At 59.7% G+C, this 23,963-nt stretch overlaps 1 protein-coding gene across 3 annotated transcripts in view; it reads right to left on the bottom strand.

Moving 5' to 3' along the window:
* The window catches only part of CACNA1I (calcium voltage-gated channel subunit alpha1 I), a 118,718-nt gene that overhangs the window by 14,729 nt on the left and 80,026 nt on the right, over nt 1–23,963 (bottom strand). For all 3 annotated transcript variants that reach the window (XM_082352714.1, XM_082352713.1, XM_082352712.1), the window contains 19 exons: nt 17,684–17,835; nt 16,832–17,017; nt 16,404–16,521; nt 15,510–15,665; nt 14,926–15,019; nt 14,052–14,254; nt 12,911–13,384; nt 12,435–12,535; nt 11,556–11,679; nt 11,213–11,281; nt 10,419–10,603; nt 9,838–9,964; nt 8,401–8,526; nt 5,915–6,004; nt 4,332–4,524; nt 3,619–3,770; nt 2,260–2,369; nt 1,524–1,657; nt 603–673 (listed from right to left, as the gene is read on the bottom strand). In XM_082352714.1, the coding sequence (XP_082208840.1) occupies nt 603–673; nt 1,524–1,657; nt 2,260–2,369; nt 3,619–3,770; nt 4,332–4,524; nt 5,915–6,004; nt 8,401–8,526; nt 9,838–9,964; nt 10,419–10,603; nt 11,213–11,281; nt 11,556–11,679; nt 12,435–12,535; nt 12,911–13,384; nt 14,052–14,254; nt 14,926–15,019; nt 15,510–15,665; nt 16,404–16,521; nt 16,832–17,017; nt 17,684–17,835 (2,865 nt within the window). The remainder of the gene's footprint in view (nt 1–602; nt 674–1,523; nt 1,658–2,259; nt 2,370–3,618; nt 3,771–4,331; nt 4,525–5,914; nt 6,005–8,400; nt 8,527–9,837; nt 9,965–10,418; nt 10,604–11,212; nt 11,282–11,555; nt 11,680–12,434; nt 12,536–12,910; nt 13,385–14,051; nt 14,255–14,925; nt 15,020–15,509; nt 15,666–16,403; nt 16,522–16,831; nt 17,018–17,683; nt 17,836–23,963) is intronic.

Here is a 23,963-nt window from a genome sequence, read left to right as displayed (position 1 = left end):
GAGGGAGAAGGGGAGCCATCAGCAGTCAGGACAGTCGGGGAGGGGGAGCCTGGGACTGCAGAATTCCGAGGAGGATGAAAGATGCACCCTCTGTGGCCCTGACCCATCTCCCTTCCACTCACCAATGTGGGGGGCTTTCCTAACTTCCCAGGGTTCTCACCCAGGTCAGGGTTTCATGCTGTCCCCTCCTCGAATGTCATATCTGTCACCTCTCCATCCACATCACCACCTCTCCTACCAAGCCACCTTACAAGGTCAAGCTCAAAGTGCCCTGACGCCTTCCCTGATTCCCCAGTGTGAGGGCCTCTCCCCACACCTCCCGGAGGCCTCTGTCTTCCCCACCAGGCTGGTGACTCCTGAGGGCAGAACATGGGTGCTCAGTGGCCAGCCCAGGGGCCGGTACACAGCAGGCATGGGCAAGCGCTTGGCGAATCAGGGAGAAAGAAGCAGAGGGGACCCCGCCCATCTCTCACAGCCCCTGGCTCACATTTGCTTCTCTGGAGGTGGGACTCTGCCCCGGGTCCGGGAAGGTCTGGAGAGAAGGGAAGTCAGGGCCCATGCCCCCCAGGGCCCCAGAGAGGGTCCAAAGGAGCAGCTCTTACCTGGGGCAGAGCTTGCACCACGGTGTCCAGCAGGGCCCGCATCCCCGTGGCCATCTTCAGCAGCTTCAGCACTGTGGGCGACACCCAGCCCGGCCCACTCAGCCCGGGCCAGTGGGGACAGGCGTGTGCACGTATGTGCTCGTGTGTGAATGCAAGAGAGTGAGAAAGTGGAGGAGCGTGACATCAAGGATGACAGCTCTGCGATGCCATACTACAAGCACGTGGGTTCAGCTGAACAGGGCGGGGCGGGGGGGTGGGTGCACAAAAACATGTGTGCCCAAGGTCGGAGTGTCGGTGTAAAAAAGTCCAAGAGAAGGGGGGCAGGCACAGTGGGAATGGAGGGACATTAGGTGTGTGAGTGCGTAATTCACCGTGATGAGGCCACGATGACCGACGCGTGAGTGGCCCTGGGGTCTCTCCCTTCCCCTCTGGCTGGAGAGGGCCCCAGTGTTACTGCTGAGTTTGTCCACTGGCCCCCGCACCACTTCAGAATCTGGGGGCAACAGGCAGGGCAGGTGGAAGGGTGAGCACTAAGGCAGGAGCTTTTTGAAAGAAGTGTGAGGACAGCCGTGGGGAGAAAGGGAGGCTTCCGGGAGAAGAAAGAGGATTTCAAGGAAAGTGCGTCCCAGGCAGTGTTGGAGAAATGCTGGTGAGGACCCAGTGTCTTCCCAGCTGCACTGGGTTCCTTTCAACCCAACCTGAGACTGGACCGCAAGGATCAGGGTGTTATATGGAGGGGGTGTGCAGGGTGCAGTACAGAGCTGTCAGGACGAGGGTGCGTGTGTGCCCACGGCATGGTGGGTTGAGTGCGTATCAGGTATGGGCTCCTCCTGGCTCCTGTTCCCCTGCTCAGCGGGAGGCCCATGCTGCCCCGCAGCCCTCCCCCACCTGTCCCCACCCGGTGCCCGGCCCGCCCCTAACCCCGGGCAATGCGCAGGACCCGCATGATGCGGATGATGGTGGGGTTGATGGGCAGCGCCGCGTTGATCTCGATCTCCTCCAGCGTGATGCCCATGACAGACAGCAGCACGATGGCCAGGTCCAGCTGGTTCCACCTTTGCGGCCGGGCAGAGGAGGGCAGGAGTGAGAAGCAGGGTGAGAGGCACTCGAGGTTAGATACGCCCCCGCTGTGAGGAACTTCCCAGCTCTCCACCCTCCTGCCATGGCCCAAGGGGATCCCTAACAGCCCCTCCAGACCCCAATGGTTCCAGCTCCTTCTCTGCCCCCCACAGCCTCTGATCCCTCAAGCAAGAGGCTGACCAGGCTAAATGAACATCTCTGGCCTCTGCAGGGAAAGAGGAATGGGCTCTGACTCCTAGGTCTGAACCTTGAGCCAGATGCTCCCCCTGTGTGGCCTTGGGCTAGTCCATCAACCTCTCTGGGCCCAATGTGTTCCCTCTGAAAAGAAGGACTAGCATGAGGTATGCCCTGCTCTGCCTGTGGGGTATGGAGGACGCAAAAGAGATGAGCTGAGGAGGGCTTGGCAGAATGCCCTGCACCCATCAGGGCTGTAGGCAGCTCACACCTGGGGTCCCTGGCCATCAGTGCCCAGACACTTATTGGTTCCCCTCCTCCAGCTGCTCCAGGCTTCCCCAGAGGTCAGGACTGCTTCCCCATCCTGTAGCCCACTCTCTGCTGCCCCAGCCCAGCTGCTCACCGGTCCTTGAAGAAGCGCCTCAGACCAAATGCCACCAGCTTCAGCACAGCCTCCAGCACAAAGACAGTGGTGAACATGTAGTTGCAGTACTTGAGGGCTGTCTCCAGAGACTGCAGGGGCAGCAAAGAGAAGCATGATCCAGGCCCCATGACCTGTCCCCCACCTTACTCCAGCCAGAAAATCTCTGCCTTTTAAGGGGAAAATTTACTCCATTCACATTTAATGCAATGATTTACATATCTACTTTTATGCTTTCCACCTTACTTAATGTGTACGATTTACTTTACATTGCTGTTTTCTTTTCCTTATTTCTGCTGGCTTGGTCCAATTGCCACTCTATGGAGGCAGTATGGGGTAATGGTTAAGGGTTGTGGTTAAGAACCAGACTGCCTAGATTTGAATCCAGACTCAGCACTTACTCCTTATTCACTGTGTAACCTTGGCAAGTCACTTGACCTCTCTGGGACTTAGTTTTCTTATCTATGAATTGGGGATGATAATAGCACCCACCTCAGAAAGCTGCTATAAAAATTAAATGAGGTAATAGCCCAAGACCAGACAGAATAAATACTTGGTAAATGTGAACTATTATTATTCCATTTCTTCATGTTAATTTAGAAGTTCTACAATTACTGTTCCATTCCACCAATGGTTGCCTTCCTTTTCCCTGCACTCATAATATTCCTCTCCTACCATTTAAAATAAGATACTAATTCCTCATCTGGAGCCTCTGCTCTCCCCTCCTTCCCCGACTCCAGTAAGTCTTTAAGAAGACTTGCCCCTACGTACCCCTCATGTGTCCCTCACGCACACTGCCTGCAACTAGCTGGGAACTGGTCACCTCTCCTACCGCGGTGTTTGCCCCCAGTGGTCCTGCCCCTCCCCCAGGCTCCATATGCCCCGTAGTGGTGGAGCCAGCTGGCAGGCCTTGAATGCAAATCAAAGTTCCAGTCCTGCCTCCACCACTCACTGGCTGAGTAACTTGCACATATTTTACCTCTCTGAGCCTCGGTTTCCTCATCTACAAAAGCCTCCCCCAGACACACCTTAGGATTGCTGTGAGGATTAGAGAGTTAATATCCGCAGTGTGCCCTGCAGAGTCACACTGAACATACCACAGCTACTGTCACCCATGTTCAAGGCTGGGTCCAAATGTCATCCCTCCTACCCTCACCCCCGCCCCACCCCGCTCACCAGGACCGAGTGACCTTTCCCTCTCACTCATCTGTCCTACCAGGCCCTGCACCTCCTGAGCATGGGGTCGGTTCAGACCCTGCCCGACCCCATCCCTGGGGTGGGGTCTTGCTGAGGACCCAACCCCACCACGTGACCTCGGGCCAGGGGCCAGGCCAGGCTCACCGTGGGCTGATTGTAGTGCTCCAGGGACATGGTGACCACATTGAGGCAGATGATGAAGGTGATGAAGATGTCCAGGTAGTGGCTGGTGCACATGGAGTGGATGAGCAGCCGCGTGGGACAGTAGGTGGCATAGTAGGGCAGCCGCTGGGCCTCTGCAGGGGGTGTGGGGCGGCAGGGGGCAGAGCGGCACAGACCACAGAGGGTAGGGGCCGAGGTGGGGGCAGAGCACACAGAGGGAGAGGTGGAGGGGAGGGAGGAAGCAAGGGGGAGAGGCGCCAGTCCACACCAGGCCCTGGGAATCTCTGTTAGGTCTCCTCCCCCAGGCCAGGGCGCCTTGAGGGAAAGGGGTAGGGTGTGAGGGAAGGTGGCAAAGGGGGCACTGATTCTCCCCATGGTGCCCATGTGGGGGGTCCGGTCTGCTGGGGGCAGGACAGGGCTCCCGCAGCTCAGGGCGGGGCATCAAGGCTCTGCCCTTGCCCTCACCCTGGACTGAGCTGCCAGGGCCTCATTCAGGTGGGCAGTGGGGTCACCATCAGACTCCGGGTGGACACCGAGAGGAGTCAGGTCACCTGGACAGGTGGATGCTGGGGGAAGGGCAAGGCCAGGGGCCTGGGGGCCATGTTCTCTGTTCCCTTCTGGCTCCAAAGGCCCAGCGGCTGGGGTCACGCCCCGGCCTCAGCCCCTGCGCCCCACCCCCCGCGTCACCCACTCACTCCGGCGTTTCTTCTCCAGGCGCCGCAGCCGCTTCTCCTCGCGCCGCCGCGCCTCCTCAGCCTCCTGGTGCTGCCGGCACTTGTGGAAGTTCTCCACCACGACGCCCACGAACATGTTGAGCACGAAGAAGCTGACGATGAGCAGGAAGGAGATGAAGTAGAGCAGCATCCAGGGGTTGTGGTTGGGCACGGGCTGCGGGGACCAGATGGGGCTGAGGGAGGCTGGTCGGGCACCGGGGAGGCCCACTGTGCGGGGCACGCCCCACCTCACCGAGCCTCCGTGCAGTGGGGGCACCGGCAGCAGCCTCCTGGGCAACTGGGAGATTTGAAGGAGGCAGAGGTAGGAAGTGCCCACCCTGCTTGGCACAAGTATGGTGCTCAGCAAAGAGAGCCGTCCCCTTCCCCGCCATCTGTCTTCTTCCTCTCACCCACCATCTATCCATCCCCCATCCACTTATTCATCCGTCCACTCGTCATCCGTCCACTTATCCAACCATTCATCCACTTATTCATCCATCTAGAAACAAGGCAGGAAACAAAGCAGCCAGCAGAGAGAGCGCAACCCTGATGGAGTCTGTGCGTGTGTGTGTGTGTGTGTGTGTGTGTGTGTGTGTGTGTGTGTGTGTGTTGGCAGGGGTGGCAGGCAGGAGGGTACAGACTAAGAAGTGGAGGAGGATGTCTCCACGTGCTCTATTCCCCCCACATCCCCAAGTCCCACCTCTACCTCCAGCTCTAGAGTCTACGGGGTGAGGCCCAAGAGGCCAAGAGCCCGAGACTGCTTACAGGCCTAGGCGCTACCCGCAGCCCCGATTCCTGCACTGAGTGGGCCCTGTCATGACCAAGAGCAACTCCCTGCTCCTTCTCCCATGACCCCCACAGCCATGACACTGCCAACCCTGGTCAGCCACGTGTCTTGCCTAAAGTCCCAGCCTAGCCCCAGAGGGGGTCCGCACTCTCAGGGGGATCTTGGGAGCGAGGGTTCAGGCCTCCTCTCGGGCCCAGCCTCCTCCCTGACCCCTTCCACCCTCCCACTCCCAAATCCATCCTCACCCAGCAGCCTCGGGAAGTTCCCGCAAGCTCACCTCGCTATAACCCATCCACTGACACCCACTGCCCTCAGCTACGCTCCACCCCCGGCGCCATACGCAGGTCTTCCTGACCTTCCCACCCTGCTTCCCCGCGCCACCCGCCTCCTGCCACTCTCCCTCCACCTCTAGCCCTGGCCCTGGCCTCAGGACTCCCTGAGCACGCCACTGTCCGGCCCAGGCCTGCACCTGCCGTCCGCAGAGCTGGCTGGCCCCCGGCCTCCTCCCACACACTCAGTTCTCCACACACGGGCTTTGCAGCCCTCCTGGCGGAGCCAGCTCGCAGCGCTCGCCCTGCACAGAGCGGGTTTGTTGAGGCAAACAGAGCCGTGACTTACACCAGCCGGGGAGTGGCCCTTGTGGGGCAGGGTGCAGGCCAGGGCGAGGAGGGGCGGGCTGTGGCTGACAGTGGGAAACACCAGCTTCAGACCCCGGGGCCCCAGAGACACCGTGTCCCTCCCCCACTGCCCCGGCCGGACCTGGCCCAGCCACGCCCACCTGCTGGTCCACAGCGACCGCGTCCAGTCCATTATACATGATGTTCACCCAGCCGTCCTTGGAGGCCAGCACGAAGAGGGACATCAGGGCCTGGAACACGGGAGGAAAGGGTACAGGGGCAATGGGCGCGGGCAGTTCAGGCTGCATCTGCCCCCGCCATAGCTCTGGGAGGCAGAGGGACAAAGAGGCCTTCCCCAAGTCCAGGGCAGAGCTGTGTCCTCAACCGACAAACCTTTTCTGAGGATGCACTGTGTGCTTGCCATATGCCCTACAGGCACTGCTGCAAGAGAATGAGCACGGGACCGGGAGTCCTGGGCTCCAGTCTCAGCTCTGAAATTAACTGCACAAGAAAATTCATGAGGTCTTTTCCTCTCACCCACGGAATGGCGCTAACACTTCAGTGACTGCCTGCCATGCTGGCTGGGAGGGTCAGCTGAGACTTTAAACTGGAAGGTTCCTGACAAACATGTGGGGCCCTGCCACCATCACTCCAACCTTGCCTCTGGCACCTGAAAACAGGAGCTCATCAGAGAAGTCAGGACCAGCCCAAGCTCTGCCACTCACTGGCTGTGTGACTTGGGGCAGGCTCCTTAATGTCTCTGGGCCCCAGCTTCTTTGCTTGTAAATGGCAATAATTGCCCCATCTAACAGATTTTAGAAACAGAGGTGATCCCCAGGAGACAGCCAGCCAAGGCTCCTATACAGACGGCAGGCCGAAGCATCCTCAGGATAGATCTCCTGCCCTGAACTGGCCCCTCCTTCCTACCCACCCAGGGCACAGACCCCTCCTCTTCCCTTCCAGGCGGGAATGGTGCTGAGGGCTGCCCAGAAAGGGCTCAGGCCCAGGAGGAGGGCAGGGCAGGGGACAAAGAGGGAGCCCTCCCTGCCAGGCAGGCACACGAAGCCCTCACACACCAAGGGGCAAATGTCCCCGTGAGCCCCCGGATCACAGAGGCCTGCAGTACAGAGAGCCTGGGACCTTGGAATCACAGACCTGCTATCACTGTCCCCATTTACAGACGAGGACACGGAAGCACAGCGAGGGTCAATACCGGCCTGAGGGCACACTGCTGATAAACGGCCCAACAAGGAATCCAAGGTTTCAGGCCATGCTGTAACCTCCCACATGGCTCTGCAGGCTGACAACACCCTACTCAGGGGTCCCAGGGCATCAGCCTGGCATCAAGCATGCCCAGAACAGGAAAGAGCTGGGGACGCTCCATAGGGGCCAGGCCTGGGCCTGGCGCTGAGGTCAGGGAGGCAGGAACAAGGTCATAAAGGGCCCCCCGTGGCTTTCCCTCAGCCTCCTGGAACATCTCTTTTTAAATATTGTCTTAGGACTTCCCTGGCAGTCCAGTGGTTAAGACTCCGCGTTTCCAATTCAGGGGGCGCGGGTTCGATCCTTGGTCAGGGAACTAAGATCCCACATACTGCGTGGTGCAGCCAAATAAATAAATAAAACTTAGAACAAAATAAAAATTTTAAAAAATAAAACATTGTCTTACCAACCACTGAGTTGTTAAGAACTTGAAAATGTACTACTTCTGCAGAATCTGGAGGGGCAGGGGGTAACTGGGACCCAGTTCCTGACCCCATTTCCCGGCCACTCACTGCCCCTCTGAGGCCCCACAGCTCCTTTCCCAGGGGTCCCGGGGAGTGGAATCCCTGGTCATGGGGATGAGCGCTTCAGTGGATACAGTTGGACGGTCCTCAGCAGAGAGGCCTGGGCCCTGGGCCACCCAGAGTTGGATCCGTGCTCCCTTCCTGTGTGAACTGGGGAAGGCACTCCCAGGCTGGTCATACCCAGCCACCTAGGTGGGCCCTCAAGAAACAGGAGCAGTTTGGGGGTGGGGGGAGCTCTTTGGAGGCAGCCAGCTGGGGGCTCTCATCTGGGACACTACCCAGATGGCCGAGCCTGGAAGGCCACCAGGAGAGGGGACCAAGGGCAAAGCAGGAACTGGGCAGGGGCCTGCCTGCCAACTAGAGTCGGGACCAGAGGAGATGGGTGATGGGAGAAGAAACCCACCCTGGGCCAGGAGCCTGATACACTTTAATCTCTGCCACAGCCTGTACGGTGGCCTGTAACACTCCCATTTTACCAACAGGGAAACTGAGGCTCAGAGAGGCCACACCTACAGTAAGTGGCAGAGCCAGAATTCACACCTGGTCTGGCAGACTCCAAAAATGCCTGTCAGGGCCCCCTGGGTAGGGGGGTGGGGGCCAGGAACCAATGTCCACTAAAGCACTTCCTAAATGCCAGGCACCTGCTGGACACTCTGTATTCAGGGTCCCTAAGCCTCACGCTACCTGTGAAATGAGTTCTACCCCTACCCATTTTGCAGAAAGGGAAATCAAGGCTTGCAAAGCAGAAGCCCTGGCAGGGGAGGACTGGAGCCTGGTCTGTAATCCCAGGGCTGTCGGCACCAAAGAGCTGTCACCGCCCCCACCGGGGATGGGTCAGGTCAAGAGCAGAAGGGAGCACTCACCTGGCCCAGGTTGTCGAAGTTGTACTTGTGATGGACCCAGCGGTAGCTGGCGGCCACACAGTCGGAGCGGTTGGTGATATTGCGGGTGTCTATGCCCAGACAGTGGTAGAACTTGCCCTTGAAGAGCTGGGGGTAGGGACACGGGTCACAGGGTTAGTGACCGTCTTGCCAGTGCTCCCAGGGGGTGGGGGGGGGAGCGCAAATCAGAAGAGGGCCCCGCCCCTTGGGGTCACTTCCTCCTTGTACAGCCTGAGCCGACCACTCCACCCCACCGTCTCTCCAAGTCCCCCAGCATGAAGCGGGGCTGCTCGCATCCCATCTCACAAGTGAGGAAACTGAGGCCCAGCGGTGTTAGGCAATTTTCCCAAAGTCATTTGAGGTTTAAGAAGTAGCAGAGCCAAGCTTCACACCTGGTCTGTCTGATTCTTAGCTCTTCCACAGACCCCAGAGATCAGACACCAGTACCCACACTGGGGATTCGGGCAGAGACTCCACGCAAGAAAGTTGCCTATACATCCCCGAGAGACAGAGAGAAGTAAAGGGACCCTCTCTAGGGACCCAAGCCCTCTCCGTGTCAACTGCCTGGAAAGGGCAAGGCCACTGTCCACACAGGGTCCACACCAAGCCCGTTCTGCCCAGGAGGCCACGCTGTGAATCTCTCAGCAACCCCAAAGGACACCTGTGCATGGGGTTCCTCCAAACCTACAGCCCCAAACACAGGACCAGGTGGGGAGCCTGGGGGCCTCAGCACCGGGTTCAGACCCTCAAGAAATAGGGTCTCAGCAGCAGCTCAGACCGCAGAAGGCCCAGGTCATTCTGGCCGCCCCCCCAACACACTCTGCGATCTGCCCCACTCCTCGCTGTCCAGCCCTGAGGCCTCATTCTGTTCCTGGGCTGGGCCCCAACCCCAAATCTGAGTCAGCTCAAGGCCCTGCCTGGGTCAGAGACCCTCCGTAACCCCTACCCCAGAGAAGCCAAGCTCCAACTCTTTAGCTGCCATTCCAGGTCTCTCCCCACTCGGCCCGGCTCATCTCTCCATGCCAGCCGTAGCCCCGGGGCTCTCTCTCCACACGTGCCCTGCTTCGTCCCGCCTCCCCACACGTTGCCCATCTGCTCCTGACACACCTTCCCCCCCCGCTGTGACCTGCCCAAACCTCCTGTCTTTCAAGGCCCAGTGCCAAGGCCACCCCCTTCAGGCTGTTTTCCCCACTGTCCCCAGCCCAGCCCCGTGCTCCCATTTACCCAGCCTGCCTGACGGTCAGCCATATGGGCCGTGTCTGTCTCCCTCCCTGGAATGGGAGCTAACTAACTGCTGGCAGGGACCATGTTCCACCAGGGCCGCCTGGCACAAGGTCTGGAGAGTTGGGCAGGAGTGTGGAGCCTCTTCCCCGACTACAGAGCCCACCCCACCCCCTGCCCAGCCTGGGTGCCCCTCACCTGCACCCCCAGGATGCCGAAGATGATGAAGAAGGCACAGCAGATGAGGACGATGTTGCCGATGGGCTTGAGGGAGGAGATGAGTGTCTCCACCACCAGCTTCAGGCCAGGGGCCCGGCTGATGACACTGCAGGCAGGAAGGGGTCAAGGGTACCGTTAGCCGTCAGCCAGGCCCGAAAACAACCCCTACTTGGCCCAGAGTCACCAGAGCAGAGGCTCCCAGGCTCCAGATCTATATGAACAGCAAGGCACTGTGTTTTCACCCCAACCCCTTGGGATCCACACCACACCCTCCTCTAGGTATTAACGCCCAGAGATGGCAGTGAGCCACCAAGGACACACAGGGAGTGGGTAGCAGTCCTGGGGGCCACCTTCAGCCCCCGCCTTCCAGCACCTGCTCCAGGCTCCTCCCCCAGGAGCAGGGCCCACAGGTGTGACCCTGGCCCTGCTCAGCTGGTGCTCGGCACTCGCTATGGAGGACTGAGTGGGTGTGGATGGCCGGAGTGAGGGGTCCACTTAGACCCTGGGGGCTTCCTTGGACAGTGCAGGGATCCCCCATCCTCGGATGCGAGGGTCCTCACCGCAGGGGTCGTAGGGTGCGCAGGAGCCTCAGGACCCGGAGGACCCCCAGGATCTTGGCTCCCCCGGCCGAGGCCAGGGACACCACGATGTCGATGATTGACACGAAGACAAGGAAGCCATCCAGCACATTCCAGCTGCTGCGCAGGTACGCCTGCTCACCGAAGTACAGGCCCAGCGAGACCACCTGGAGAGGGGAGATGGGCGGGGTTAGCTAGACTCCTCAAGAGGGTGGAGCGAGATCAGCTGGGCGAGGGGCCCCGCCCCCTGTTCACCCACCTGAAGCCCTCTCCCCATGGCCAGGCCCCCCCCTTAGGCGGGACCCCTGTCAGAGTCAGGTAGGTGTGGGAGAGCCGGGAGCGGGTGGGCTGGAGCGGACACGTGCCCTGCTGCCCCCTCTGAAGGCGGGCTATAGGTCTCCCCCTACCCAGGGAACCACTCCCTGAAGCACCCCATTCCCTTCTCCCTGCACATCTGGTTAACCCAATTCGAAGCCACGTGCTCCGGGAAGCATCCTAGATGGAACCCTCCCCCTGTGCCCTGCACCTCCAGCAGGTACCTCCACGACACTGGAAATGGGTTGTGAGCTCCTGGGCAGCGGGCACGAAGCTGACCGCATCCCGCCTTCCCCAGTCCCAGGAGCCCAACCCAGGGGCTGGGACCAAGTGGGGGTGAGCCTCCAAGGCCACCTGCGGAATGCTGTTGAGGGGCAGGTGAGTGACAAGCTGAGCGGGGCTGGGCCAGGGCCTGGGGCCCCAGACAAGGGGGAGGAGAGGTCCCAGGGGAAGCCAGGTACCTTCAGTGTCATCTCGCCCACGAAGATGGCTGTGAAGATGTAGTTGGACACAGTGAGGAAGATGCGTTCCTGAAAGAACAGGGAGGTGCCATGGATCCAGGGTCGCCCAGGATTGGTCAGCCTCTGCCTTCAGCCAAGGGGCACCCAGGAGAGGCTGCCACTTCACAGTCCAAGGAGGCGGCCCCCTCTCCAGAGGCAAGCTCCCGGCCACATCTCCCTCCATGGCATCCGGTCTCGCTGGGCTCTCCAACCCTCTCAGCCCAGCATGCTGTCCCCCAGCAGGCCCTGGGGACCTGTCCCTCTGCCTCATTCCTTCCACCGCCCGAAGGCCCCAGCCACTCACGGTGCTGCCGGCCTCAATCTGGGGCCGCTCCAGGGCGATGGTGATGCAGTTGAGGAAGATGAAGGCCAGGACGACATAGTCAAAGAGCTTGTGGGCGATGATGGTCTGACACAGGACCCGGAACCTGGGCAGGGTGGGCAGGGGGCCACGTGAGTGTCAGTTTGGCCCTTACCCCAGCCAGGAGGAAGGTACCAGGAACACATGAGAACCAGGATGGCCTAGAGGAAGCTGATCCTTCTTTTCTCTGGCCACACAATAGGTGGTGGCTTTAGGTCTCTGCTCAGGATGCCCACCTGAAGCCACCTCTGCTGACCACCCTGCAAGCTCCTGGCACCACAGGGTGAAGGGCACCTGCCTAGCCCTGGCACTCAAAGCTTTCCAAACACTGGCCCAAATCTCTAAGCCTTGTCCTCCAGCTGCATGGACACATCGTCTGATACCCTCAGCTTCTGCCCCCAGGCCTTCCCTCGGGCTGCTCCCTCCACCTGGACCAGCCTCCACCTCCTTACCACCCCTTCTTCATCTACAGAATGCTGTCTGCCTCCAAAGCCCAGCACAAAGGCCTCCTCCCCCAGGAAGCCTTCGGATGCCCCCCTCCAGATGGAAGCACCCCAGGTTACTGGAAGATTTATCCAACCTGGTGCCCAGCACAGGATGGCCTAGACTGGAGGAGATGCCCCCACATGAACCCCTCCCTCCCCTGCAGACCCTCCACTACAGGGCCGGGAAGGTCCTCTCGGGTGTGGGAAACCACCCGCCCGCCCCCCTACCTCCCCACCCGCGCCCCGCCAATGGCCCTGCTTGGCTTGGCAGAAATCTCTCCCTCCTAGATGTGTCAGCCCCCTACTCTAACCCCACCCCGAGCCTGGCCCTGCCCACCTGTTCTCGGGGGAGAAGAGGTAGACAGACCAGTCCTCACGGACTTCGCACCAGTCAGGCTTGTAGACGTCAATCATCTTGCGGACGCGGAAGCACAGAGTCTGGCAAGGGGAGGACGGGGTGCTGGCGAGTCAGCGCTGCCCAGAGCCGCTCATCTCCACCCACCCTGGCCATCCAGCAAAGCGGGGCCACTGGATGACCTCCGAACTCTCCCAGCAAGACCAGAACCCTCGCCCCACCCAGGGCGGTCAGGGAGGGCTTCTCTCCCAGGGGCGGGCCCAGCTCAGAGGTGGGCAGTTCCGGCCCCGCCCCCTGTTCGCCCACCTGAAGCCCCCTCCCCACGGCCAGGCCCCCCCCTTAGGCGGGACCCCTGTCGGTCCCTCCCACTCCAGCGCCGCCCCTCGACCGCTCCCCGTTGCACCCCAGCTGACCTCCTCGTGGTCCCCTCCGTGGCCCCTAGAGCCTCGCGCACTCACGTAGTCCATCTCCTCCTCGTCCTCCCCGCGATCCCGGCGGTCGTCCATCTTAGTGAAGACGTCCTTGGCGAGGCTGGGCATCCTGCCATTGCAGTCCTCGTGCCCGGGGGCCGGGCCTGCCGCCCTCCAGGCAGCCCGTGGGTGGGCGCCCACGGCGGGCACCAGCTCGGCCAGGTCCACCGAATCTCTGGTGTCGAGGGACAGCGTCCGGCGGTGGTGGCGGTGACGGTGCGCCAGGTGGGGACCATGCTGCGCTTGGTGGGCGTGCGGGGCGTGCAGGGGCGCGGCCCGCAGCGGCCCCTCCTCCCGGGCACCCTCGCAGGCCCGGGCGCCGCTGCCGCGCTCCGCCGCCGAGAGCAGGGACTCGTGCTCCGCCGACGGTGGCTTGTGCTTGAGGCTGTTCCAGCTGGAGCGACGGCTGGCCCAGGCCCCACTGCGGCCCCACGGCCCGTGATAGGAGCTCCGAGAGCTGGACTGGGAGGAAGCCCGGGGCTCCGGTCAGCGCCACCACACACACCCACGGTTGTGACTGAAGGGAGCCTGCACACCCGCTGAGGCCCAAAGAGGGCTGCCCCCCTGGCCAGTGGGTGACAGAAGGGGCTAGACCCCAGGGGTCCTCTCCCTGCTCTGCCTCTCACTCCATCCACATCTACAGACACATGGGCACCTCCACTGTGTGGCTATGTCCCTCCTGCCACCTCCCTTCCCTTGATAAAGGTACAGCAAGTCATGGCATCTTCCCATTTTACAGGAAGGGAAACTGAGGCTCAAGAAGGACTGTAACTTGGTCATGGTTACAAAGTTTGGCAGTGGCAGAGGCCAGATACAAGCTCAGGTCTGCCCAACCCCAAGGCCCAGCTCTTAACCCTACACATTGCTGCTAAGACAAAAACCCAACTCTCTACACCAGACCCACTGGCACTACTCATTCATTCATTCACTCATTCCTTGTTGCCAGGTCCTGCTCTGTCCCTGGGCACCCAGGAGTGCAACAGACATGGTCCCTGCCTGGTTCTGGCTGGGCAGTCTGGTGCCCTAAGCCTAGGTACCAGTCTGAGGCTGGACTGGCAGACACTTCTTCTCAGGGTCCCTCAGCACACACCCAGCAGGGAGCCATCCAGAGCACCCCACGAGGACTCACCAGGGAGCGCTGGTCGTAGCTCACCCTCCCCAGTGACATGACACTGCTCTTGCGGGAGCCCAAGGCCATTAGCACGGGGTCTGGCTGCAGCGAGAGGCGGGGGGCGGATGCTGCAGCCCCAGTGGGGCCCAGATGTCCACCCAATGGGAGATTGGGGTCCAGGTGCCCGTTGGGGGTCATGGAGATTGGGCAGAGCTTGGGATCTGGAGGGTTCGGATAGAGACAGAGGGAGGAGCAGACAAGAGGACAGAACAAGAGCAAAAGAAGCCATGAGACAAAGAAACAGACAGGGACAGTAACAGAAATGAAGAGTTTTTCTGGAGAGACCTCCTCCACCAGGAAGTCCTCCTGCTTGGACCCCATCACATGTCCCTCCCCTCTGCCCCATTTGCAAGGCTCTCAGCTTTATTTTTGGATGAGTGGATCCCTTGCCTTCTGTGTTCAGGGCCAGCTCCGAGCTTCACCCAACATAGGAACCTCACTCCCATGCCCAACGCAGGAAGAAGGCAGAGCCTGGTTAGCCCGGTTACTGAGAAGGACACAGCATGGGCTGGAGAGGTTTCTTCCAAGCTGCGCAGTGGTGCTAAACAAAACCCAGGCATCCTGAGGCCCAAGGCTCTTCGCTACAGGCCAGCTGTATGGAGGGGTGAGGGTGGGCTGCAGCCACCCCTGTGGCTAGAATTCAGGAGAGCCATGAATGTCACTGACCTTGGAGATTTAGCGATTCTTTCAATTATAAATGTAAACAACAAACCATAGAGAATGAGCAGTCCTGGAGCCTTGGCTTGAGGGGAAACCAGATGCTGTGCCCTCTGCCCACCTAGATCTGGGGAAGAGTCCTGGCCTCCTAGGTGACGAGTGGAGGTCCGTTTACCTCCGCCACTGTCCAGGCCCTCCTGGAGCTTGTCAAACTCCTCCATGTTGGATGAGCTCTGGTCCTCGTCCGAGTAGGAGCGATTGGCGTCGCCCTGGGAGACCGTCCCTCACATTGGAACGAAAGTCAGCTTAGCCCTTCCCTCCCTCCTGAATTTTTCAATGGGTGTTTTCACACCCCCCCATTTTACAGATGGGGAAACTGAGGCTCAGAAAAGGGAAGCGAGAAGCTAACAAGGACCTAGGCCACAAACCCACATCTGCCTGATTTTAAGTGTCCCCAAAGCCTCAGAAAATGAAGGAGGCAGGATCCAGAATCCCAGATCTTGGGGACTTTAGGATCTCAGAGATGGAGAAGCCTAGGCCTACACCCCTGGGGGAGAGGCAGGGATCCTAGATGCAGACCCCCCCCCCACTTGCATGCTTCCTGTGATGGGAAGCTCATCACCTCACTGGCAACCCCCTCCTCTGGAGACCTGTCGCCTGCTAGATGTTTGAATCGCAGTCCTCCTCCATCCAGACCACCCCCCGCCCAGTCTCGTGCAGGCCCCAAAGGGGTGCTTCCTCCACCAGGGCCACAGTCACCTCCGCCTGGAAGCCCTCCACCAGGATGGCCACCAGCAGGTTGAAGAGCACATAGTTGCCGAAGGTCATGAGGGCAACGAAGTAGAGGGAGGCCCAGGGGGAGGTGGAGGCCATGCCATTGTAGAGGACGACGTTCCAGTCCTCCTGGGTAAGGATCTGTGCGGGGAAGGGGGATGACAGCTCAGCCCCTGAGTATCTCCAGGCCCCCCAGCCCACCAGGTGCCCTAGGTGCAGGCACGCCACAGCCCATGAGCACCTAGAGCACCCTCTCACACATGCTCGGGCACACCCAGGGTCCTCAAAAACCATGGCCCTAGCTGGGGGCAGAGCCGCAGAATCATGCACGTGCGCGTGTGTGCGCGCACACACACCCCCCCACACACACACATATACACACACACACTGCTCTTCCTGCTGCCCGGCCTGCCCACACCCTCGAGGCCTACGTCACACACTCCTGCCCTGACACGCGCTCCCCACTGACCCGTGCTCCCTCCTGGCTGCTCCCCAACCCCATCCTCTCAGCACCGTATCCCACCACCCAGGGCACAAGCCCACCGTGCCTTCTCCCCTCGTTCCTTCTGCCCCCACCACACCTGTGTGTACACACCCACTCAACCACGGCCACAGTACACTGGAGGAAACAGTCTCAGGGAAGAATCCTAACCCCACCGTCTCAGGGCAGGAGCGAGGGGGCAGGGACGGGCGCCTGGCAGCCAGACCAGCTCCCAGAGCCAGCGCTGCGTCAGCCTGGCCACTGGAGGCCGGGGTTGAGGGGCCTCCTTGCCAGGCCACTGCTCTTCCCTGGATTCTCTGAGGCTGGGGGCACCTCCAAAAAGTGATCCTGGGAGAAATTCCTTCCCCAGACACCCATGGACACATGCTGGGGCTCACCTGGAACACCGTGACGATGGCCCACAGCAGGGAGTCAAAGTTCTTCCGGTCAGGGACTGTGTCTCCCGTGTCCGTGCGGAGGCTGAATTTGCAGCCAAAGATGTGCATCCCAAGGATGCTGGGGGAGAGACAGAGGTGGCTCAAGGGACTCACACACACCGAGCTCTCTGCCCACCCACCTTGTTTCATTCTCAGAACAACCCACTAAGATGGGAGGGGCCAGTGTTGGTCCCATTTTACAGATGTGAACACAGAGGCTCAGAGGGGCAGTACTCGCCCAGAGCCATAGGGGATTAAGTGATGGTGCCAGGATTCGTATCCAGGTCTGGGGTGTTGCCCGGAGAAGCTCAACCAGCCACACTCCCCAGGTTCCTGCCCACGGGCCTGGCAGGCCCCACAGGTGTGGCCCCAGGGTGGGCGGGACTCACCTGAAGATGAAGATGAAGAGCATGAGCAGCATGCAGAAGGTGGCCACGTTATCCATGGTCTTCATGAGCACCACGAGCTGCCGCCGCAGCGCAGGCATGAAGCGCACCAGCTTCAGCACCCGCAGCAGCCGGAAGGTCCGCAGCACCGACAGCCCGCCGTCCGCCTGCCCCACAATCTCCCAGATGCTGCGGCCCGCCAGGCAGGGGTGGGGAGGGGAGAGAGGCAGGAAGGGTCAGAGGGAGGCCGGGAGGAGACGAGGGCAAAGGAAGAAGGAGAGGCCAGGTGGGCGGAGAGATGGAAAGCTTCCATTCATTCACTCATTCATCCAACGGGTATTGTTTCGCAGGTCACTGCGTCTCGTGGCACCCTAAAGCCAGGACTCTGAACCTGGATTCCATGGACCACCCCCCCCAAGAAGTCTATGGCCCATAAATATCACTGACCTCTTTTTGAGATTTAACATTCTTTTGATTATGAACGTCAACAACAAACAGCAGAGAATTAGCACTTCCTATGACCTTGTGGCCAATCGAAATCACTGATATTTTTCTATCACATGACAGCCGATACAGATGTTTCCAGATATTATTTATACTCATCCTTTCTTTGGAATGATGGTAGTCACGGACCCACTGCTAGATCTTGCTATTTAATGAATTAATCCAGAAGTACATATATTGCTAAATCACAAATTTTCAAATATTTTGATAACTGTATTTCAGTGTAATTAGCTTGATCTTATGTCCTTCATTTACTGTCTGGGGTCAGTGCATTAAATCCCCCTCCCACCCGGCTCTGTTTCTAGGCCCACAGGCTAGGGGCGGGGTTGCGGGGGGCGGGGAGGGCGGCACCTGATGATGACAATGATGCTGTCGAAGATGTTGTAGGGGCTCCGCAGGTAGTCAAAGAGCCCGAAGGCGGCCAGCTTCAGCAGCATCTCCAGGGCGAACATGCTGGTGAAGACCACATTGCAGATCTCCAGGATGTTGGTCAGCTCCTCGGGCTGTGGGGGTGTTGGGGAAGGGATCGGGGACCCGGTCAGGTCAGAGGGCAGCCGGGACACCCATCAGCTCTAGAACCTCCGGGGAGGCCCGGCTCTGCCACCCCCAGCTCCATGACCTGCATGTCAGTGTCCTCGCCGGAGCTCCATCCTCCCCCTGCACTTGGCCTCAAGAACCTTACAACTCTGCCTCATCTCTGCTGTCTTGAGAGGTCCACTGAGATGGGAACACACGGGGCTAACCTTCCACAAAGTTGGCAATGATGCTGGTACTGCACGCTAAGGGCCACATTATGATACCCATTTTACAGATAAGGAAACTAAGGCTCAGAAGCCAGCCAGAGGTTACATGGCTAGACACAGAGCAAGACAAGAAGGCAAACCAGGGGCTGTGGAAACCCCGTTTGCCCACGACCCTAACCCATTTTGGGAGCACGTGCAGGACCTGCCCTGTGCACTTCATAGGCGTCATGTCACTTAGTCCCTCACAAGAGCCCATTATGCACATGAAGAAGCAGGTTCAGAGAAGGCCAGCCCCCTGCCTGAGACTGCACGGTTAGTAAGGGGCAGAGCCAGGGTTTGAACCCAGGCAGCCTGGCTCCAAGTCTCCACCCTTAACCCCTGCCTGTGCAGACCTTCCTACACAGCCTTCCCCCCACCTCGTTCCTTCCTTAGCAATGGCCCTCTCAGGATTGTGGGTGGCTGGAGACCATCTGCCCTGTGAAGAGAGGACAGAGACCGTGCACCTACTGTGCGCCACCACGGCTCCCAATCCACCTGACCACCTGGTCAGTGGGGCTTACTTCGCCCGCTTCTCAGAGGAGGACACGAAGGCCCAGAGAGGTGAAGGGTCAACGTCACCAGCTGCTCAGAGGGAGACTGGCCCCTCTGGCCGAAGACCCAACCTCTGCCCCTGGAGCTGTTTACCTGCTGGTTATTAGCAGTAGGTGACACCCCTGCAAGTAGGACCACCCAAGGAACCCGAGTGTATGAAACAGGCCACCCTGTTGGCCACGACTGGGGGTGGGGTTCCAGGTCCTCCCCCCAACAGCCCGGGCCTCAGTTTCTTCATCCATAAAACGAGGGGATGGAGTCAGATGAGGGCCATACGAGGCTCCAGCCCCTTCTCTCCGCACCCCTCCCCCAGCCCTGGCCCCGCCAGGACTGGTGAAGTTCCTGGTCTCTGCTCACCCTGAGCCAGGTTGTTCCCACCTGAATCACGGAGAAGGGAAGGGCCATTTGTTAGGCCTGAACGTGTGCCCGTGTTGAGCTCGACCCCAACACAATTACTGACAGTCAATCTGTGAGGCCACTGTTAGCAACTCCATTTTACAGATGAGGAAACTGAGGCTCAGAGAAGGGAACTGCCCTGCTCAGAGCCACCCGGCAAGGCTGTGGCAGAGCCACCAAGTCAGACTCCAAACTGCTCTCCCGGTATCCACACCCACACCTCCCCAAGCTATTCCATCCATCATCCACTTGTTCTTCACTGCATGGACTCCACAGGTCTCCCAAGCATCTGTCAGGGGCTGGGCTTGTGCTACCCAGGGTGGGCGGTGCTGAATGAATCAGCACATTCTTCCTGCCCTTGAGAAGTGCAGGCTCCGCTGGCAAAGCCCATCGCTCAAGTTAACAAACCACTCAGCAGTGATAAAAACAGAGGGAACTAGAGGGTGGTTTGGGGGAACAGGGCGGTGGAGTCAGGAGCAGCTTCCTGTAGGAAACGACATCTCAGCGAGACCTCAAAGCCGAGAGGGGGAGTGGGTGACAGGGAGAAGAGAAGGTTGTCCAGGCAAAGGGACCAGCCCGAAATCGGGCTGGGAGGCGGGAGAGTTCCCAGCATCAGCACCGCCCACCCCAGCCCAGCCCAGCCCCCGCACCAAGCAACAGGGCCTCAGGCGCCTGACTTTGATTCCACTTGGGCCAAAGGGAGAAGAGAAAAAAATAACAACCCAACCCTCCCGCTTCCCGCCTGGTGCCTGGGAAATCTAATAAAACTGCCAGCTCCTCTCAAGGCCAGATAAAAGGAGAAGGCACCATTTCCACCTGTAATTACATCTGACTCACAAAACGGTCCCAAAAGGGGAGTGGGACCCTGAGAGAGGCCCCCAGTGGGGGAGGGGCTGAGGCCCGGCATCCCTGGCTGAGCCAGGGCCCAGATGCTACTCAGAGCCACCAATTTCCTAGCCTTTCAAAACAGAGGTGAAAGATTTGGACGCTGACAGGCCGTAATGGCAGTCACCCTGCTCTGGGCCACACGCACTGCACACACACTCCCGCCCACCTGCAACTGATGCAGAGCCCGCAGCTCTGCTCTCCCCGAAAGGTAGGTCACCCACTCGCTCCCCTCCTCCCTCGCAACAGCTGTTTCTCTAGTCAAGCGCACACCTGTTAATCTTTTTCTAATGGACCATCCATCACTCCTGCGAGCATTTTTCTGAGAGAGACAGCGAGTGGGAGAGAGAGATTGACAAATACAGACACAGTGAGTGAGACCAAAGGGGGAGGTATGTGGAGAGGGACAGGGCAGCCACGAGAGAGATGGACAAAGAGATACTCGAAAGAGAGGTGGACCGATAGACAAATATAGACCCAGGGAGTGAGAAGCAAACGCAGGGTGTGGAGAGACAAGACAGAGAGAGAAAAACAGAGATAAACACATAATGAAGGACCAAGATCATGACACTGTGAGTCAGAGACAGAGCCAGAAAGTGAGAGAGAGCAGGCAGACAGACAGACAGACAGACAGGCAGAGACTGCAGAGAGGTGGCTGGAGATGGCAAAGACCCACCCCATGGAAGAGGAGGTGCCGAAGGGCAGAAAAACCAGGTTAAGCCAGAGGCAGGAGGATAGAGGGCCGATGAGGAGGGGCTGCAACCTGAAGGTGAGGCCAGAAGCAGAGGGAGACGGGGCAGGGGCGGGGCCAGCTCGTCCCTGCTGGACGCCAGGCTTGGGAGGCCCAGCTGCCCAGCCCCTGGTCATTTCTGCAGGGCCAGATAAGGGCCCAGCTGGGCAGGGGTCTCTAAGCTGCCCCCAGGAACCCCTTGAGCCCAACATCATCCTCATGATAACAATGGCAGCTGGTGTTGAAACACCTCCCATGTGCCAGGCGGTGCTAAGCATTTTCCACGGATTATCCCGTCTAAGCTCAAACATTACCCTATAGTATCCCCATTTTACAGCCAGGAAACCTGAGGCTCAGAGAGAAGTGACTGTCCCTGGCCACAGCCAGGCAGTGGTAAAATCCGATCTCAAACCCAGGTCTCCTCCCTCTGGCCCGCCCCACCTCCCCGTGGCCTAGGTGCCTTCATCTGCACTACTTTCCCGACTTCAGGCTCCAGTTCAGCACGGGCATGTCACTGCCCTGCTTACAAGCCTTCCATGGCTCCCCACTGCCCTAAGGATAAAGCCAGTCTCAAGACCCTTCATGGACTGACAGCCCCTGGCCTCTTGGGCTGTCTGCCCTGCCCCGTGTGCACATCTTCCTTTCGTAGGAATGCCCATGCTCCTGGTGCCTGCATCTGCCCCTCCTTTGTCTAATGAAATCCCTGTCGTCCTTCAGGATCCATCTCCAGTGCCATCACCTCCAGGAAGCCTTCCCCAACTGCAGTTCATGTTGGTGTCTCTCTCCCCTAAGTCCTCACAGAGCTGGGGAATGTCAGGTACTAAGCCACTCCATCTTCCTCTTCCCAGAGTCGCCCCAGATCTGGCTTGGCAGTGACTTGATGAGACTGCTGAGAAGAGAATAAAGCCTGACCCTCTTTTTGTTGTCCGACGTGGTGAGCACCCTCTAGTTCCAGGACAGCCTTGTGCAGCTCCGGAGGAGTCATGGGCCGGGACGGGCGAACGCTGGGAGAGAGAGCGGCTGAGAGAGCCTGCCCCCAGGAGCAGTGCCTCCCCACCCACCTCCCGTCGGCTTCCTGGAACCTCCAATTCAACCTCAGCGTCTCAGCTTCTCACCACGTCACGCTGGGCAAGCCAGTCCGCCTCTCTGAGCCTCGGTTTCCCCATCTGCCCAGTGGGGACAAGACACTCACCCCGCCTGCCCTGGGGGCTGCCGAGAGGATCACACCGGGAAGATATGTGACAGCAAATGATGACAGAGAAATCTGGCTGCCCAAGCCGACCCCGCCCACCTGCCTGTCACGCAGCCTCAGTCACAGACTGTTCTGGGCCCACTCCCCTCCAGGGCTATGCCGACTTCAGCACCATCTGACCACCCCATGGGTCACACACAGGCCACTGCCTGGCTGACCCCCACTTTCCCCTGTCACCTCCTCCTAGGCCGGTCCCTGCAAGGAGTAGCTGCGGCCACGAGGAACCTGGTGACACTCCCTTGTGATTTTGGCAGCCGTGGCCACCTAAAGGCCACGGGCAACCACAGTCTCACCCCTCGTTCGAGCACCTGTGACCACAGAGGCCGGGGTGGCCCCACTTCACAGATGGAGCAGGAAAGCAATGCCCAGGCTCTGTTCTGCCCTCACCACCGGCCCCCCCGGCCCCCCACCCGGCGGCCACACCAAGCTCCCTGCCGGCAGGGGCCGCCACGATGCCTCCCTTCTGCGGTCACTTGCTCTGCGGGAGGGGGGCTGCAAGCGTTCACCGGCCTCTCCTCCCGCTCCCCCCCTTTTCTCCCTGCCCCCTGGCAGCCCTGGGCCACCTCTCTCTGCAGGCACCGCCTCAGCGGCTGCTCAGAACAACCTCAGGGGCGGAGAGCTTCCTGCCAGCAGCGTCTGGGAGCTAGGGGCGTGGAGCAGAACTTCCCGCGCCCCCCACAAGCAGGCCCTGCGCAGAGCTTGGCCAAACAATGGCTGCCACTCAGAGCTGCTTTAAAGAGAGTATTTTTAAAATTCTCCCTCCCCCTCACTTTTTCCTTAATTAATAATTTTTTGAGGCTCCAGACGGCAGCTGGTAAACTTACCCCAAGGGTGGTGGTGTAAGGCTCCAACAAAAGATTCACAAATCTTTCCTAACGAGTGGGCACCTACTATGCGCCAGGGTTCTTAATGCATCGAACCCTCCCAGCTACCCTGGGAGGAGGGGGTCCGTGTGCCCATTTCCAGATGGGGGGACACTGGCCGAAGGAGGCCAAGTGACTTGCCCAAGGCCACCCTACCAGTCGACAGCAGAAGCAGGGATGGAGCCCAGACCTGGGGCGGCGGATCGCAGCTCTCTGGCGGTGGTCTTCAGAGTGCGGCCGGGGTTGGGGGGCGGAGGGGGGTGTTAATACCTGCCTTGAGGATGGTTGTGAGGACTCAATACACCAGGCTGGCTCGGGGCCTGGCGCTAAGTAGGTGCCAGGGAGCCGATCGCTATGATGGAAAGGGCACGAAGTTAGGGCACCTGCTCGTGGATGAGGAGGCCAGGGAGGATCCTTTGAAGGGGCAGAGAGTGCCTACTGAGGGCAACCCAGTGGGGGCACCAAGAGGGGTCCTACGGTGCCAGAGAGAAGAGGCTCCCCCATCGGGAGGCTAGAAAGTTTGCCCAAAAGGACGTGGCAGAAGGAGTGAGGGGGGACGGGCCAGGCAGGAAGACCCTGAGGAGGCTTGGGCAGGGACCATAGCCTGGCCTGAGGCTGGGGCTGCAGAGAGAGGGGGAAGCTGGACCCAGAGGATGGAGCCACCCTGGCCACCGTGTTTTGCCGTGGAGGGATGGCTGAGAAGGCAGGAACCAGTAGTACACTGGCAAACGGGCCTCTGAAAAATAGCCCTGATTTGCAGCGTATGTCAATTTCCATGGTGTAGATACTCCCACCACGGCCAATTTCAAGCTACCAACTGTTTATAACGATGGGCTTGCGAAATCCTTGAGTATGAGGAAATCGGCTCTTGCGAGCTGGTTCCACAAGCCACTGGCAGGGGTGGTGCTCAGGCCCCGGTGCAGCAGGACTGTGACACGCGCCCTTGGTGCTGCCCCACCCAGAAGCTAGAGCCAGCACCCCAACAGCGCAGGCTCCCTGTGGGGCCTTCCCCGGGGATGCTGGGCCAGGCAAAGGCCAGAAGGCTGGACCCTAGGCGAGGGGGTCCAGCCTGCCTGTCTCACCAGCTTTACCCTGCAGAAAGCCTCCCCAGCCCTCCCCAGAGACACTTAGTTAAGCCAGAATAACTGGCAAACAGGCAGCTCCGAGCAGA

The sequence above is a fragment of the Balaenoptera borealis genome, assembly GCF_965194805.1.
Source record: "Balaenoptera borealis genome assembly, chromosome: 13".
In the NCBI taxonomy this organism is placed as follows: domain Eukaryota; kingdom Metazoa; phylum Chordata; class Mammalia; order Artiodactyla; family Balaenopteridae; genus Balaenoptera; species Balaenoptera borealis.
Note: the sequence above shows the minus strand (reverse complement) of the source record. Positions and strands in the feature narration are given on the sequence as shown.